Source organism: Corythoichthys intestinalis, chromosome 13, assembly GCF_030265065.1.
Source record: "Corythoichthys intestinalis isolate RoL2023-P3 chromosome 13, ASM3026506v1, whole genome shotgun sequence".
NCBI lineage: Eukaryota > Metazoa > Chordata > Actinopteri > Syngnathiformes > Syngnathidae > Corythoichthys > Corythoichthys intestinalis.
In genome coordinates this window covers 2,299,585-2,317,014 of record NC_080407.1, presented here as the reverse complement: position 1 = coordinate 2,317,014, position 17,430 = coordinate 2,299,585, and the positions used below count along the sequence as shown (strand labels likewise).

The following is a 17,430-nucleotide window of genomic DNA, read 5'->3' as shown; positions in this document are numbered from 1 at the left end:
TTATGTTTTATTGGGAAATGATTTCCATCTTCAGGTGCTATCCGTTTTAACATCATAAATGAATTAAAATGATTATGATACATTTTACGATTCAAATAAAAGTATACTTGTGCATGTAAGGTTAAAATATCATTCACACGGATATATATATAAACAACACAAAATGATAATATTCGTGAATGTAACTGGTTTTTATGTTTAAATATGAGACACGTACATGCACACTGGAGTGTAGCTGACCTATTGATATCACTGTTGAACAACAAATTAAGAGCAGTGGGGTAATAAAGGAAGATTCATATCACATATTTGGTATATAAAGCAGCTACTATAATAGATATCGTATTGCACAGGAGTTGACAATTTAGTGTGTCATAAACAATCAAATAATGAAAAAGTCTGAAGTGAAACTCTCAGACCGTCACTGTAGGATTCCGCCACCAAACACACATGGAATTCTTTTTCATATTCGGGGTAGAATTCTTTCAGAGGATAACACAGCTTGACGTAGACACTTCCGAACTGTTGGATGGAAACAAATAATGATGAAAAGGCTAAAGTTTAATTCCAATAAACTTCAGCAAAACAATGGAATGTCATGACGCACCTCTGGTCTGAAGTGGACTCTTTCATCCTTTTGGGGACGCTGCTCTCCCACTCACCGGTGGGTCTGTGCGAAAGATCACCCGCCTCGTTGGGCTCATTGCTCACCTGCATAAATGTGTAGGAAGCTCATGTCAGTCCAAAATAGAGAAAGTGTGTGTGTGTGTGTGTGTAGGGTGGACAAGTTATAACTGAATTAAAATGAACAAAGAAAATTAGGGCTGTCAAACGATTAAAATTTTTAATCGAATTAATCACAGCTAAAAAATTAATTAATCGTAATTAATCGCAATTCAAACCATCTATAAAATATGCCATATTTTTCAGTAAATTATTGTTGGAATGGAAAGATAACACACAAGACGGATATATACATTCAACATACGGTACATAAGTACTTTATTTGTTTATTATAACAATAAATCAACAAGATTAACATTATTAACATTCTGTTAAAGCGATCCATGGATAGAAAGACTTGCAGTTCTTTAAAGATAAATGTTAGTACAAATTATAGAAATTTTATATTAAAACCCCTCTTAATGTTTTGGTTTCATTAAAATTTGTAAAATTTTCAATAAAAAAATAAACTAGTAGCTCACCATTGTAGATGTCAATAATTACACCATGCTAACTCATGGTACTAACCCATAAAATCAGTTGGACCCAAAAGCCAGCAGAGGGAGCCAAACACCAAAAAACAAGTAACAAGCGGACATTACACTGGACTGTCATTTTAGTCTGTTTGAGCGGGGCATGTGCGTTAATTGTAGGGTTGTTCTGATCATGTTTTTTTTGCTCCCGATCCGATCCTTTTAGTTTGAGTACCTGCCGATCCCGATATTTCCCGATCCGATTACTTTTTTTTTTTTTGCTCCCGATTCAATTCCAATCATTCCCGATAATTTTTCCCGATCATATACATTTTGGCAATGCATTAAGAAAAAAATGAAAAAAACTCAGACGAATATATACATTAGACATACAGTACATAAGTACTGTATTTGTTTATGATGACGATAAATCCTCAAGATGGCATTTACATTATTAACATTCTTTCTGTGAGAGGGATCCACGGATAGAAAGACTTGTAATTCTTAAAGGATAAATGTGACTTTGTATATTGTGACTAAATATTGCCATCTAGTGTATTTGTTGAACTTTCAGTAAATGATACTGCAGCCTTTTAACTTCTGCCCAAATGCATGATGGGAAGTGCAACCATGACTGTGCGTAGGGGCACCAATTGATATATCTTCTCTGCGTTGGGAAAGAACATAGGGTGTTAAGAAAATGATTAGCTACTACCTTTTTTCCCCACATTGCCTCCCACGTTATTTTTAATTGCTGAAAGAGGTATTGTAAGGCTTTAGCCACATAAAAAATGGCTCCAAAGGCTGTCAAAATTCTCTCTACTCATTATACGCTGCCTTTTAGCGCTATCTATATTTAATAGCCCTACTTTAAGCCAAAACTACTCTGGATGAGTGTAAGACATTTTATCTGTAACGTTAAATACAATTAGAAAACGATTTAAATAAAAAAATATATATATATATTAAAAAAGGCATGTCCGATATTTTTTTGCCGATTCCGATATTTTGAAAATGACGTGATCGGACCCGATTGATCGGCATTACGATCAATCGGGACATCTTTAGTTAATTGCGTCAAATATTTTAACGTGATTAATTTAAAAAATTAATTACCGCCCGGTAACACGATAATTTTGACAGCCCTAAAGAAAACGTATGTTTACCATGTTCCTCTTCCTATTAGAATTGCTATTGCTGCTTGGTAAATTCTGTCCACCAGAAGCTGAGCCAAGAGGTTCCTGGTTGGGATCCTCTGGCTGAAGGACAACCGTTGACCTGGGCTGCAGCTTCCTGCAAAAAAAGAGAGTCAAAATATGTAACACACGCAGCAGCGCTGCCCAGTGTGGCGGCAAGGCTCACAACCGCAAATGAAAAGGTAAGTAAGGGTTCAATGGTGTTTAGCATCCAGCGCATCCCTAGCGGACCGGCCTTAGCAGTGCTCATCGTTCATTTAGTGCCACCGAGCATTGATCTAGTCACTAATTAAGTCCCCTGTCTACTAGCTGCGGTGTAAAGAGTGCGTATCCGGAACAAACAAAGCAGTGAAAATAGCGGTCCAATAATAAAGATGACTTCACTTTAACGGATAATTTTGTCATTAAAAATAATAGAGTCGGGGAGTGGGGGGTCTCCGATTCAGGGATGTCAGTCAAGCATTGTAGAAATCAATAATTTAGCTGTGTGTAGACAGACGCACACACCCGACAGGCCTCCCCAGCGGCGTGAGCGTTGCTGACCTCTGCTCCTCTCGGCCTGTCCTGTACTTGGTCCTGTGCTACAGCTAATTACGCTCCCCGGAGTTTAGAGGCACGGCCGCCGGGCGGTCCGAGCATTTTGACAGTGTCGCCTCGCTCCTCCCTGACAACTGGATCAACTAATTAGCACCAGGGGCCTGGCACGGCAGGGTCGGCGGGTCCTTATACTATAGCTGGCCTTTGCTCACACTGGGGCAAGGATGAGACCTTCCTCTGGGTGGACGACCTGAGGTCCTGCTGATCAATGTTAGACCCAGGTGACAAAACCAGACTCAACCAGTGTGGTCTGGGTATATATTGAACTATTTTAGTGTCTGAAATTTTGTGAATGTGCATCATACCTAACTGCTGAGGACAGGCTTTGGTACCAGTCGTTAAAATCTTCTGGGTTGCTTGACATAAGCAGGAGTTTGGCTTTAGGTAAAGTCAGCTGAAAGAGAGAACATTTTAGTTAAAGTTGCTAGAGGGCTCCCTCTTGTGTTACATGAAGGAACAACCTAATTAAACATTCAAAGCATGAACAGTTACTTCTCATGGTTTTTAATCCAGTTCTTTAAATCTGTTAAATACAAATCAGTTGTGTTTTACAATTAATATAGAATACATTTTAATTTATTTTTTAACAATAAATTGCACTGCAATACAAAACGCAACAGCACAAACATGCACAATGAAGAGTGAACTATATATATATATATATATATATATATATATATATATATATATATATATCCAGTGCATTATATATACATGTATACATACATGTACACATACAGTAGATATTATATATATATATATATATATATATATATATATATATATATATATATATATATATATATACACAGTCATATGAAAAAGTATCTGAACCTTTTGGAATTTCTCAGATTTCTGCATAAAATGGTCATCAAATGTGATCTGATCTTTTTCAAAATCACACAGATGAAAATACAGTTGTCTGCTTTAACTAAAACCACCCAATCATTTACAGGTTTTCATATTTTAATGAGGATAGCATAGAAACAATGACAGAAGGGGTAAAAATAGGTAAGTGAACTCTCTGCCAAAGGACACCTAAAGAGCAATTGAAACCAATTTTTAGCAAACATTTTAAATCAGGTGTGTGCCCAATCACTGATGAGTGGTTTAAAGGTGGCCTGCCCACTATAAAACACACACCTAGTAAGAAATGTCTTGATGAGAAACATTGTCTGATGTGCATCATGGCTCTGTCGAAAGAGCTGTCTGAAGACCTGCGATCAAAGATTGTTGATTTGTGTAAAGCTGGGAAAAGATACAAAACCATCTCTAAAAGTGTGGTTGTTCATCAATCGACAGTCAGAGAAGTTGACTACAAATGGAGAGAGTTTGGCACTGTTGCTTCTCTCCCAAGGAGTGGCTGTCCACCAAAGATCACGCCAGGAGTTCAGCGCAGAATCCTAAGAGGTGGAGGTAAAAAGAACCCAAGAGTGTCTGCTAAAGACTTTCAGAAATCACTGGTACAGCGCAGAATCCTCAGAGGTAGAGGTAAAAAAGAACCCGAGAGTGTCTGCTAAAGACTTTCAGAAATCACTGGTACACTCCAATACCTCTGAGCACACATCAACTACATGTAAAACTATGGCCAAGAATGGTGTTCATGGGAGGACTCCACAGAGGAAGCCACCACTGTCCAAAAAACATTGTTGCTCATTTAATGTTCGCAAAAAGGCACTTAGACACTTTAAAGAAGTTTTGGCAAACTATTTTGTGGACTGATGAAACCAAAGTTGAATTGTTTGAGGGGTCAAAAAGAACCCAAGAGTGTCTGCTAAAGACTTGCAGAAATCACTGGCACAGTCCAATATCTCTGTGCACACATCAACTATTTGTAAAACTATGGCCAAGATTGGTGTTCATGGGAGGACTCTATGGAGGAAGCCACTGCTGTCTAAAAAAAACATTGTTGCTTATTTTTATGTTCGCAAAAAGGCACTTGGACACTCCAGTTGAATTTTTTAGGAGTAACACACATCATGTGTCGAGGAAAAATGGAACAGCTCACCAACATCAACACCTCATCCCCACCGTAAAGCATGATGGAGGGAGCATCATGATTTGGGGCTGTTTTGCTTCCTCAGGGCCTGGACAACTTAATATCGTTAATGGAATAATGAATTCAAAAGTTTATCAGGATGTTTTGCAGGAAAACCTGAGGTCGTCTGTCAGACAGTTGAAGCTAAAAAGAGGATGGATGCTGCAACAAGACAAATATCCAAAACACAGAGGTAAATCAACTTCAGAATGGTTTCATAAAGAACAAAATATACGTTCTGGAGGGGTCAAGTCAAAGTCCAGACTTAAACCCCATTGAGATGCTGTGGCATGACCTAAAGACAGCGATCCATGCCGGACATTCCAGGAATCGGACTGAACTACAGCAGTTTTGTAGAGAAGAATGGGCCAAGATCAGTCCTGATCGATGTGCCAGACTGATCTGCAGCTACAGGAAGCGCTTGGTTGAAGTTATTGCTGCTAAAGGGGGGGCACAAAATAATAAATGTGATGATTCAGTTACTTATCCCCCCCCCCCCCCTTCTTTCATTGTTTGCATACTATCCTCATTAAAATATGAAAACCTATAAATGTTTGGGTGGTTTTAGTTCAAGCAGACACTCTTTTTTCATCTGTGTGATTTTGACAAAGATAATATCACATTTGATGGTGATTTGATTCAGAAATGTGGGAAATTTCAAAAGGTTCAGATACTTTTTCATACCACTGTGTGTGTATATATATATATATATATATATATATATATATATATATATATATATATATATATATATATATATATATATATATATATACACATAATATCTACTGTATGTGTACATGTATGTATACATGTATATATAATGCACTGGATCATATCAATGTCAATGTAATGGCAAGTCTTTTTTTTCATAGCTTCAGAAACTTCACTACAACGCCTTGTAGAACTGTAATAACTGCATATAAACAGTAGGAGGCAGGCCATAACAGTAAATATTTCTAACCAGCTATCTTGCCATTCGAGAAAAACCCACTTTTCTTCATTTCATACCTATTCATTGGTAAAACAGCATAAGATTGAACTATCAAAGACTTCTTAAAGAGTTCAAGAGTAAAGTCTTCATAATATTAAATGACCTTTTACATTTACCTGAAGCCGCAGACTTCAGGCGTAGGAACTAGTTTGTTTGGTGACGAGATATTGATCCATTTCAACACTATTTGGAAGGAATTTATCAGTTTATCTTACATATTTTTTTAAACAGAGTGGGAGAGTCTTTTATTATCCATTAAATACAGATTCCCAAAATGTTCTTTTATCAACTGCATTATCTAATTAAAGCATGTGAATTGAGTGTGTGATACGTATAAGGCACTGGACTAACGCGTAAGTAGATTCCTTTTCTTTTTCTTTTTTGCAGTGCAGTAATTAGGGATTTGTCAGGAAATCTGACCCTCTTAGGTAGAAATTACTTTGTATAATAAGGACGACAGAGTGCGGCGCACATAATTTCGCTTGATTATTTATACATCAAAGGGAATCTGTCGGGGATGTGGAAAAATATTCCAGCAGTGAGGGGAGAAAAAGGAAGTTGAAGGGGAAAAACTAAGGGTGAGTCACAAAACAAACAACCCTGATGGAGAAAGGGGGGAGGAAATACAATAAATTTTAATAAAAGTGTTTTTTTTTTGGGTGGGGGGGACTCACAAACTTTGCATATAGATTGCCATGGCATTTACAGCTGTCAAATTTAATTTAGCTTTAATTCTTCATGGCACCGGATGAGGAGAGCCCTGGGGTGCTGACAGACCTTTTTTTTTCCCTTTGAGCTCAGGTAGTGGCCCGGGATCAATAAAGTGTCCTTATGAGAAATTACGGGTAATGCTATTGAGTATGCATTTGGGCCTCGGCGGGATAAGAGGCTAATGAAATGCCATTTCTGCCATTAGATAACGCGGCGGTCGGCCGGCTGGCGGAAAGCAGCGACAAAGCTTGAGGAAGATGTATTTACTGGAGGGCCGGAAGAGATGGATCTGGCATCTAATCTGATCCAACAACTGAGAGATTATCTCGCGAGCCTTCACTGCATTGCTCGGCTGTTAACGCACTCCAAATGATGCATGCACTAATTTCAAATGAGTTTTTTTTATTTGTTGTCTGAGAATGATTGAGCCAATTTTGCTACTGGGGTAATAAAATTGTTTTCTCACAAGATAGACTCATACGCTGCCATTTATTTATTGTTTTATTTCAATTTATTTTCAAAAATGTTCTCATGTTATGAACTTTTATTTGTATGAATTCATCTATCCATTTGAGGGGATTCGTCGACTCTTCGCAAAAATGACTGACGATTAATCTTAAAATATTTGTCCGACTGCCTTCCCACATGAGAAGGAATTGAAACCCTTCAAAGCACGGCGTAGGAGCTCGTGTACCAGAGTGCCGCACATTAGCAGCACAACATAAAGCGCTCTCCGAGACGGCGAACCAGCCGAAATGAATATTGATACCGCGCGGCATTGGCAGTAAACACTTGCCGCATAAACGCTTTGGTTGCTCGCTCAATGACGCGCGACTCGTTCCGTTGAATGTTTCATGACAGCGACTACATCATTTAGACGTAATTTGTCAGCCGGCAGCTGTGCGGAGACCGGGGAGACGGCTCAGACCAAAGGGAGCTAAACATTTAAAGTTGAACTTTTTTGGGTGGTTTGAAGGAAGAAGTAACTGACACTCAAAAAATCAGGCAAATTTCAAGTCTTATCGTCAAAACGCTGCCACCGTCATGGACTAAGAAACAAATGTATCATGCATCATAAGTGGAATATCATTTGCGCTAAAGGCTCACTCATGTGTTACTTGACTAAATATGTCTGTACGCCTGCTCCAACATTAGTATTGGGTTAATAATGCAGCTAGTCCCCCGATTACGAACGAGTTCTGCTCCTACGCTGGCGACGTAACTCGAATTTCCGCGAAAATCGGAATTAACACTTGATATACCCCAAAATAACTAGCAAAAAAGTCCAAAGGTATGGTACGTTGTAGAGCAGGGCAGTAAACCGAAAATTTACCGGTACCGAAATTCTTCACGATGACCGACGTAATTTTGACCATGTCGGTAAATTCGGTAATTTAATAAAACAAGAAAATATAGTCTTTCATCCCGCTTTGACGGTGTGTTGTTTGGCTATGGTCATTCCCCTTTAGGAATGGTAAATGGTGTTAGACTTATATAGCGCTTTTCCACCTTTCAAGGCGCTCAAAGCGCTTTACACTATCTCACCATGGTTCAGTGTCTCGAACCCACATCCTCTGGGTTGGGGGACAATTACTCTACCACTGAGCCACGCCACCCCCCAGTTAGTATGCTAACGTATGGAGTCACGTGGTTATCAGGAAGCCAAACAAACAGAAGCCCTGTAGGCTAACGCTAGTGGCTAACGCTACAAGCAAACGTGATGGAGTGTAGCTTAAGGACGTTTCGCCAAACTTTCACCCGATATTAAGTAGACTCTTGGCGGCATCCAGACAGGCTTTCACCCGCTGTCCTCCCTTGTTCTCACGATTTCCGGAGATGGTGCTTTCAGTGCTTTTACTGGTAGCCAGGCCACAGGCTAACGCTAGCGTTAGCGCTACAAATGAACGTGATGGAGTCGGATAGCAGCTCTAACCTTGTCGAAACGGCTAAACTTAATGAGTGGATTGGGCACGGACTGCATCTAGCAATTAGTATTTCGCGTTATTTTGTATCTGTCTGTGTGTGATTTCTCTGATAGATTTTGTGATGGTAAAGCATTTAGCATAAAGTACAATCCAGCAGTGAAAATTATAATATAACCGTTTAATGGCCCCAGCTATTTATCTGTATTTGCTTAATTCTGTGTCATTACTCCCATCATAAAATCTTAAATGTTTCATTTGTAGAAGATCAATATAGCTTTAATGTGTGTGTGTTCGTGTGGGGGTTCATGTGTGCTTGCATGTATTAAAAAATGCACTGGGAAAAAAAACCTGAAACCTCGAAGTAAACAATCGTGTTAAGTAATTATGTCACAGCAGCCATTAACAATAAGTTGTCTTTTTGAAGTGTACTGTTCAAGCTATAAGTCATTTGTGTTACAATGACGTGTTTGCACAGGCATATTGATTTTGACAATGTACATTGTTCAAGCCATTCAAGCTGTTATAAATGTTCATACTTGAATTCTTATTGTTTACAATATTTTTATACACTTAATGTTTCGTCTGCTTGTACAATTGTTAAATAAAATTGAAAGCTGGTAAATAAATCAACGAGAAACAGATAATCTGTATTTCATGCATTGATTCAAAATTTCAAATTATATAGCAGTCCGCTTGGGCGAATTTATCGTCATTTATCGTTATCGAGGTAAATCTGCTCAATTTACCGTGATACGTGTTTAAGGCCATATCGCCCAGCCCTAGTACTTTGTTCAATGATGGAGGATACACTGCTCTCTGTTGGCAGCGTTGGGTCTGGCTGGACAGTCGCCTTATGACTGAGACTCATCTGACATGGATAAAGGACAGCTGCGCTCTGGTTTGGCCCACATAAGGCTGTAAGTGGTTTCAGCTAATAAATGTTTGTGTATGCATTTGTAATTCAATTTAGAGCTAAAGTTTGTGGAGTTTTGTGTGAGCGATTTGCTATTAGAAATGTAAATACTAGGACTGTCAAAATTATCGCGTTAACGGACGGTAATTTTTTTAATTAATCCCGTTAAAATATTTGACGCAATTAACACACATGCTCCGCTCAGATTAAAAATGACAGCACAGTGCAATGTCCACTTGTTACATGTGTTTTTTGGAGTTTTGTCGCCCTCTGCTGGCGCTTGGGTGCGACTGATTTTATAGGCTTCAACACCCATGAGCATTGTGTAAGTAATTATTGACATCAACAATGGTGGGCTACTAGTTTATTTTTTGATTGAAAATTTTACAAATTTTATTAAAACAAAAACATTAAGAGGGGTTTTAATATAAAATTTCTATAACTTGTACTAACATTTATCTTTTAAGAATTACAAGTCTTTCTATCAATGGATCGCTTTAACAGAATGTTAATAATGTTCATGCCATTTTGTTGATTTATTGTTATAATAAACAAATACAGTACTTATGTACCGTGTGTTGAATGTATATATCCGTCTTGTGTCTTATCTTTCCATTCCAACAATGATTTACAGAAAAATATGGCATATTTTAGAGATGGTTTGAATTGCAATTAATTACGATTAATTAATTTTTAAACTGAGATTAACTCGATTAAAAATTTTAATCGTTTGACAGCCCTAATAAATACGTTAGCGTTCGCAGCATTTAAGCTTGCAAACTTTTGTTTGGCTAATTTTAATTTACTGTATTTAATCAACTAAATTTACGTATTGATCAGACTAGATGGACTTTTGAACACCAATTGTTTTGTATCAAGTGCTTTATTGTTAAAATGCGTGTCGTTTTGAAGCTTCAAAAACCACAATTGCCTTGTTTGTCGTTTGTCAAGGTGAAAAACTTCACGTTTAGTGAGGACAGAACGCATTGTATTATTAAAGTAAACAATAAGATACTTACACACTTTTTTTTTGTCACGTAAACAGTACTTTGTTGTACCTTACAGTATCTTATTTTTTACTTTTATTTGACCGTTCTGTGTGACGTGTATTTGATATTTGGCTCCAACGTCTAGGGGAGGACAGTACAATGACGTACAATCCATCTTTTTCTATAGTTATTTTGAGATTTATGGGGTATTTAGGGGTACTTTAGCGGTTAATTCCGACTTAGGCGGAAATTCGGGTTACGTTGCCAGCGAAGGAAAGGAACTCGTTCGTAACCCGGGTACTACCTGTATTCACATTTTAGATTTGCTCACTCACACAGAATTTTTATAATACATTTCATAAGGGACCAACCGGCAGTCACTCGATTTGTTGGGATTAGAATTTAACTCTAGTCGTCCAATCGTTTAGTCCCTCTGCTGTGAATTTAAATTTGTCACTAGTAGGACGTTCATTCGCTGCCAAAGCTCCTAATTCAAATAGATTTGACATGTATCTCAGCCAATGAGTTTATATACAGTAAGTATTTAAAACACTCACACTGAGTAGGCCCCCTTTGCCCTTAGTGTTGCCGAACACCTTTTCCACAGTACATTCCTGCAGTGGGTACGCGTGCTCCCCAGCAAACTTTTCGCTGTCGGTGGGATGCAAGGAGCTGCATGGCTTGGCTTGCAGAAGTATGTCCGAAAACAAGAAGAACATCTTGGGTTTCACATCCGAACCTTTGGTTGGAACGACCTTCAGCCAGCCTTCGCGGATGTACCACCTCCCTGCAGAAGAGACGCATTTAAGATATACACATATATGGCGGAAAACACTCATGTGACGTGAGGTTTCGCTCTGAGACCCCCAATTTGGCCAACTTTCAAACTTGTCCGATATGCATGTGTTATACATCACAGGAAAGCTTAAAATCTCAATTGTCTGGGAGAAGAAAAATTTTGAACAGGAGGGTATTTAAAAAAAAAAAAAAATTAAACAGCAAAACCCTTTCTGGAGGTGAGAGCACGCGAGAGCAGAATTACAGACGCCATGACTTTAACAAGATATTATCGTGTACTTACCTTGTTTTGATCGAAAACCACCATTTAGCATGTATCACTGGGTGTCAAGACACGCCTGTGAATGGCCACAGCTGGATTTTTTTGGAGATTTTATGGGCGAATCATGGTAATATAACAAGGGTCGCGGGTGCAAAAATCGCAGACATCAAGGAGTGGTTGAGATTTTCTTTTTCATAGATTTATCCTTTTAAAAGTTTTTTCAATTTGTCTTTGTTTGGATCGATATTTATCATCTAACATATTGGAGAAAATGCAGCAGTAACAAAAAAAAATACAGTTAAGCAATAGTAGATATCCGTGACGTATTTACAGACGCCATTTTTTTCATTGTGACATAATTTGTTTAAAAGTTTCAAATATGTGAGTGAATAATTTTTTAAAGTCTTTTTTTTTTTTTTAAACAAAATATGAGACATCAATTTATAATTCCAAGCTAAAAACGACAGACATTTTGAATTATAAATTTAATTAATTTAGTGCTGCAACGACTAATCGATTAACTCGAGTATTCGATTAGAAAAAAAATATTCGAATTAAATTTTGCTGCTTCGGGTATTCGTTCAATTAAAGTGGCGTTTAATGGTTTGTTTAGAAAGTGTTTGCATTTTGTTTTATCAATTTGGGTGGATACACTGCCCCCTAGTCTTCCTCATTTCACATGGCTGAATCCATGTGCTCCCTGTTAAGACCAACATAAGTTTTTGATCAAGCTAATGTTTTAATACATTAGTAATTTAGTTTAAAGGTACATTTAGCCGTTTTTTTGTGGGAATATGTGTTTGTACTGTTTGTTAACAGCATTGTAAAAAAATGTTGGCATTATATAGCATTTAAACTAGCGGACTTTTGCTATATAAGTTAGCCAATTGTTCCTTTGTTGTACATATATCCTCATTTATTTATTTTTTTATACCGTTTGAGGCGCAGGTCAGATATTTTAATTTTTTAGGTTCCTTATCCGATTACTCGATTATTCAAACTAACTCGTTCATCGAATAATCGACTACTAAAATAATCCATAGTTGCAGCCCTAAATCAATTACCTTCGTTTTATGGCTGGGTTGAAACGGTTGTGCGACGTCTCCAAATGGGGGTTTTCAGGGTAAAACGGACAAATTAAAAATAGTTTGAGGGCTTAAAGTGCCATGAATCTGCTATGGCAGCATTTAGACATATTATTCTATCAAACACAACAGTTTTTTGGGCTTAAAATACAGCAGTTTCTTTTAAAGAGGAGTGCAAGAGCAGAAAATGCTTTTTCAGTCTTGCCTGTATTTTCCGCCAAATGTATTTCTACCATTTCTTTTGCATCAAACGACAGCAAAATATTAGACTCCTGTAGGCAAACAGATAAAAACAGTGGCTGTTACACTATAGACATGTAGCTGCTACTCATCTCTTTGATTGGCACTGCCATAACCACAGCTAATAAGTAACAGTGTGACATTTGGATAGATAAAGACGAACACGCCAACATGGGTCCGGGGTATTTTTTTGTAATTACCCCAGTTAGCCTAGGTGGCCCTAGCCATGCCTTTCGGGCTGAGTGAGGACATTTTCAGCTAGCGACAAGCCTGTTGAGATGAAGTGCAAGGGTCAAATTGCTTTTAAAATGCCATGGGTGTCACACGGAAAAACATTTGGGAGATAAGAGTTTCTCACTTGCTGAAACAGGAGAGCAGGATTGTTCAATTAGAGGTAACGATTAAACGATTAAAAAATAAAGCACTTGATCACTTTCTAAAGGAGTAACAATTCGGTCCTTACAGTTACAGTTAATTCTTTTGATGTTGGACTGTTTTGCAATAAATCAAACGAAGCCGTCATAACAGAATAGCAGAACATGCCATCACTTCATATTCATGCTTGAGCAGTAATGTGTTGCATGTTTGCTTAAGCATCGGAAAGCTGCCGCTGTCCAGCGTACTGAAACGGATGCACTTCAAAGACGTCAAGTTAAATTCCGTGTATTCGACTCAACGCCAGAACTAACTGCTGTTTTTTTTTTTTTTTTTTTTTTTTTAAACTTCATCAGGTGTACCTTGACAGAAAATGCCGACACGGTAGTGAGAAGTTGGCAGCACTGCGAGAAGAAGAGTCTTTTTGTGGACCGGGTACTTCTCAGACTCCCTGCCGGCATCTGACCGTCCGCGGGGCTTTGAGGCTGCAGAGGGTTCAAAGAGCAGGAGGTGCCGAGCACTCCTCTCCATGTAAAGGCTTTTCAGTGTTCCTTGTCAAAGAGCACCTCGGCTCCACTACAAAGTCTTTTGGGCAAGGCCGTGGTGGGGGGCTGAGGAAAGGTGGGCCAGGAAATGAAAGGTTCATCTACAAAGGGTCCTGCTCCTCTGTACTGAAGAGATGTGACAGAATGAGGACAGGTCAGATTTGGCCTTAACTGGGCGTACGATTTAAGTAACTAGCTTTAGTGAGTTGTAAAAAGTCAAGTTTTGGGACGGCAACGGATGATCCTTTTTTCAGTGCCGTTGACGGCGATAGATGTCCAATACATTGTAACTTGTTGGAATTAGGGGTGCAACGGTTCAGTTAGCCCACAGTTCGGTTTGAACCTTGGTTTTGGGATCACGGTTTCGGTTCGGTTTGCGTTTTTCTTTTTTTTTTTTCTTTTTTAAATTGCCTTTATTTTGCTTTTAAGAAAATGAAATAAACACTTAAAATGTAAACATTTTCGACTGTTAAAATTAAAGATGTCCCAATCGATCGGCGGATCCGATCACGTCATTTTCAAAGTATCGGAATCGCCAAAAATAATATTGGACATGCCTTTTTTTAAAATATATATATTTTTCAATTAAATCGTTTTCTAATTGTATTTAACGTTACAGACAAAATGTCTTACACTGATCCAGAGTCTTTAGTTTTGGCTTAAAGTAGGGCTATCAAATTTATCGCGTTAACGGCGGTAATTAATTTTTTTGTAATTAATCACGTTAAAATATTTAATGCAATTAACGCATGCGTTGCACGACCCACTCACGCATTGTCGCGTTCAATCTATCATGGCGCCGTTTTACCTATATATAGAGCTAAAAGGCAACGTAAAATGAGTAGAGTGAATTTTGGCAGTCTTTGGAGCCTTTTTTTAAATGGCTAAAGCCTTACAATCCCTCTCTCAACAATTAGAAATATCGTGGGAAGCAATGTGGGGAAGAAAGGTAGTAGTTGATCTTTTTCTTAACACCCTATGTTACTTCCCAACGTAGAGAAGATATATCAACTGGTGCCACTACGCACAGTCATGGTTGCACTTCCCATCATGCATTTGGGCAGAATAGTTAAATGGCTACAGTATCATTTACTGAAAGCTCAACAAATACACTAGATGGCAATATTTAGTCACAACATACAAAGTCACATTTATCCTTTAGGAATTACAAGTCTTTCTATCCGTGGATCCCTCTCACAGAAAGAATGTTAATAATGTAAATGCCATCTTGAGGATTTATTGTCATAATAAACAAATACAGTACTTATGTACTGTATGTTGAATGTATATATTAGTCCGAGTTTTATTCATTTTTTCTTAATGCATTGCCAAAATGTATATGATCGGGAAAATTATCGGGAATGATTGGAATTGAATCGGGAGCAAAAAAAAAGCAATCGGATCGGGAAATATCGGGATCGGCAGATACTCAAACTAAAACGATCAGGATCGGATCGGGAGCAAAAAAACATGATCGGAACAACCCTAGTTAAAATGCCTCTTAGCTCTTTGGCTAGTGTAGGGACTGACTACTGAAATACACAGTATTAAAAAAATACTTGGCAAAGTAGCCGGTGTTACCTTTCATGTTTGTTTTTTTTTCATTAAAAAAAAACAAAAAAACATAGTAACCTGTGCTATGTTTGGAGGTCATTTAATGTTGTGAATCAACTGTTAAAGTTGATAAAATTGCTCCCGTTTTTGCATTAGTTCCCTTCTGTCTACTTTCGACATGTGAAAATTTTAAAACGGTTTCATCCTTTAAAGATAGACTCAAGTCCAGATTTTGCCAAATTAAGAGTATTTTAGATAAAAAGTTACTAAGGTTGCTAGGCAGGTTCACTACAACAGAGCCTTTCTGAGAAGTTTACTGCTCTAAAATGGCGGCTGTTTACTAACGCTACCGAGTCTGTCATTTCGCATGTAGTTCTATATGCATGCGATATCTAGGCGTAGATTGTAGGCTGTCGGCTACAGTCAGGAAATATTGGAGCCACCTAGCATAGCATCGCGTTTGCTACAGCGTCACAACAAACACTCTTCCCTCTCAGTGTCTGACTTTTCTCGCGTCATTCAACCAACGTATTAACGCAGGGGTGTCCAAACTTTTTGCAAAGGGGGCCAGATTTGGTGTTGTAAAAATGTGGGGGGGCCGACCTTGGCAGACGTCCTTTACCTAGACCAATATATTTAAGCAAATTTTATCAAGCCATCCTGTGTGTCACATTTGCTTTATAATTTTTTTAAATTAATCATTTCAGCAATCTCGCAACTAGCCTTTGTGGCGTTCTCTTTCGACTCTCAGGCTCTTGCAAAATACTGCTGCTGTGAAATTAAACTAGCTTCAAGTTGCTTCAATTTCTTGCTGCGTATCTTCCCTGTAATCTTGTCGTACATGTCAGCGGGTCTTTTTTGGTAATATCGCCTCACATTGAACTCTCTAATAACAGCGACTGTCTCTTTGCAAATGAGGCAGACACAAATGTTGCGTATTTTAGTGAAAAAAATAGTCCAATTTCCACCTATCCTTGAAGTGTTGGCCATTGCAGTCACCTTTCTTTTTGTTGTTGTTGATTGTCGCCATTTTAGAAAATTGGAAGTCAAGGCTTACACGGGGTAATGTTGCTTAGAGTACTGCTGCCTTTTAGTGGGTAAATGAGGAGCAGCATTTAGTGTGTAAGCTACTTCATTTTCTGGTAGCAGTACTGCTGACCAATTTATTAAGTCTGTGTGCGGGCCAGACGTTATTGATCTTATGACAGAGGCTGGGGGCCGGATGAAATTTGACCACAGGCCGCATTTGGCCCCCGGGCCGCACTTTGGACATGTCTGTATTAACGCATATTGTCTCGTTGGCGAAACGTTGACAAAATCCGAACGGAGGAAAAAAAACAATGCACGAAAAACGTACAGGTTTTAAACGTAACGTACGGCGTACACATTTAAAAATCAGTGCTCACTTGTACAAATTACGCCGAGACCGTACAACTTGACAGGTATGAATTATAGTGGACCGTCACAGTTAGGTAGTAGCACTCTATAGCACGGGACGTCCAACTATCGGTGGTCAGGGCGAAACTATGTGCTTTAGCGAAATCATCTTCGATGGCTTTGCGTGCCATTTCATAAATGTCGGGGATTACGCTGTTGAAGAAGTATGTCCGCGAGGGAACAATGTAACGCGGGTCAAGCATTGCAAATAAATTAACGAAGCCCGCCGTGTGTTTTCACTGGTGTCATCTTCGGGGTTGTCCTGCTCTGAGAAAGTGATATCATTGGGTGATGCCGGCTGAGGTGCCGGAGTCATGTTATAAAAGTGTTGCCATTAGCATGGGGAACAAGTGCTGAGCAATGCTTGCAACTTTTTTGTAGTCCACGGGGAAACCGAAATGTTGCCACACCGCAGATTTGAAAGAAGCCGGTGCTTCCTCAAAATTCGGTCTCTCCACTCCTCCACTCGCCATAGCTTTTTGTTTTCTTTCTTGTTTCACTTTCACTTCGCTCGTAAGCGAGAGAGGGTGTTACTTGGCTTCTATTACACAGGTGCTTGACAGCGATAGGACATT

General features: G+C 38.6%; 1 protein-coding gene across 1 annotated transcript in view; it reads right to left on the bottom strand.

Annotated features, from left to right (window-relative positions):
* The window catches only part of arhgef39 (Rho guanine nucleotide exchange factor (GEF) 39), a 51,234-nt gene continuing 33,804 nt past the window's right edge, over window positions 1-17,430 (bottom strand). Inside the window, exons 8-12 of the mRNA XM_057855136.1 lie at window positions 11,117-11,346; window positions 3,295-3,383; window positions 2,363-2,489; window positions 608-711; window positions 1-522 (exon numbers count right to left, since the gene is read on the bottom strand). Coding sequence (XP_057711119.1) covers window positions 486-522; window positions 608-711; window positions 2,363-2,489; window positions 3,295-3,383; window positions 11,117-11,346 — 587 coding nt within the window. The 3' untranslated portion in view covers window positions 1-485. The remainder of the gene's footprint in view (window positions 523-607; window positions 712-2,362; window positions 2,490-3,294; window positions 3,384-11,116; window positions 11,347-17,430) is intronic.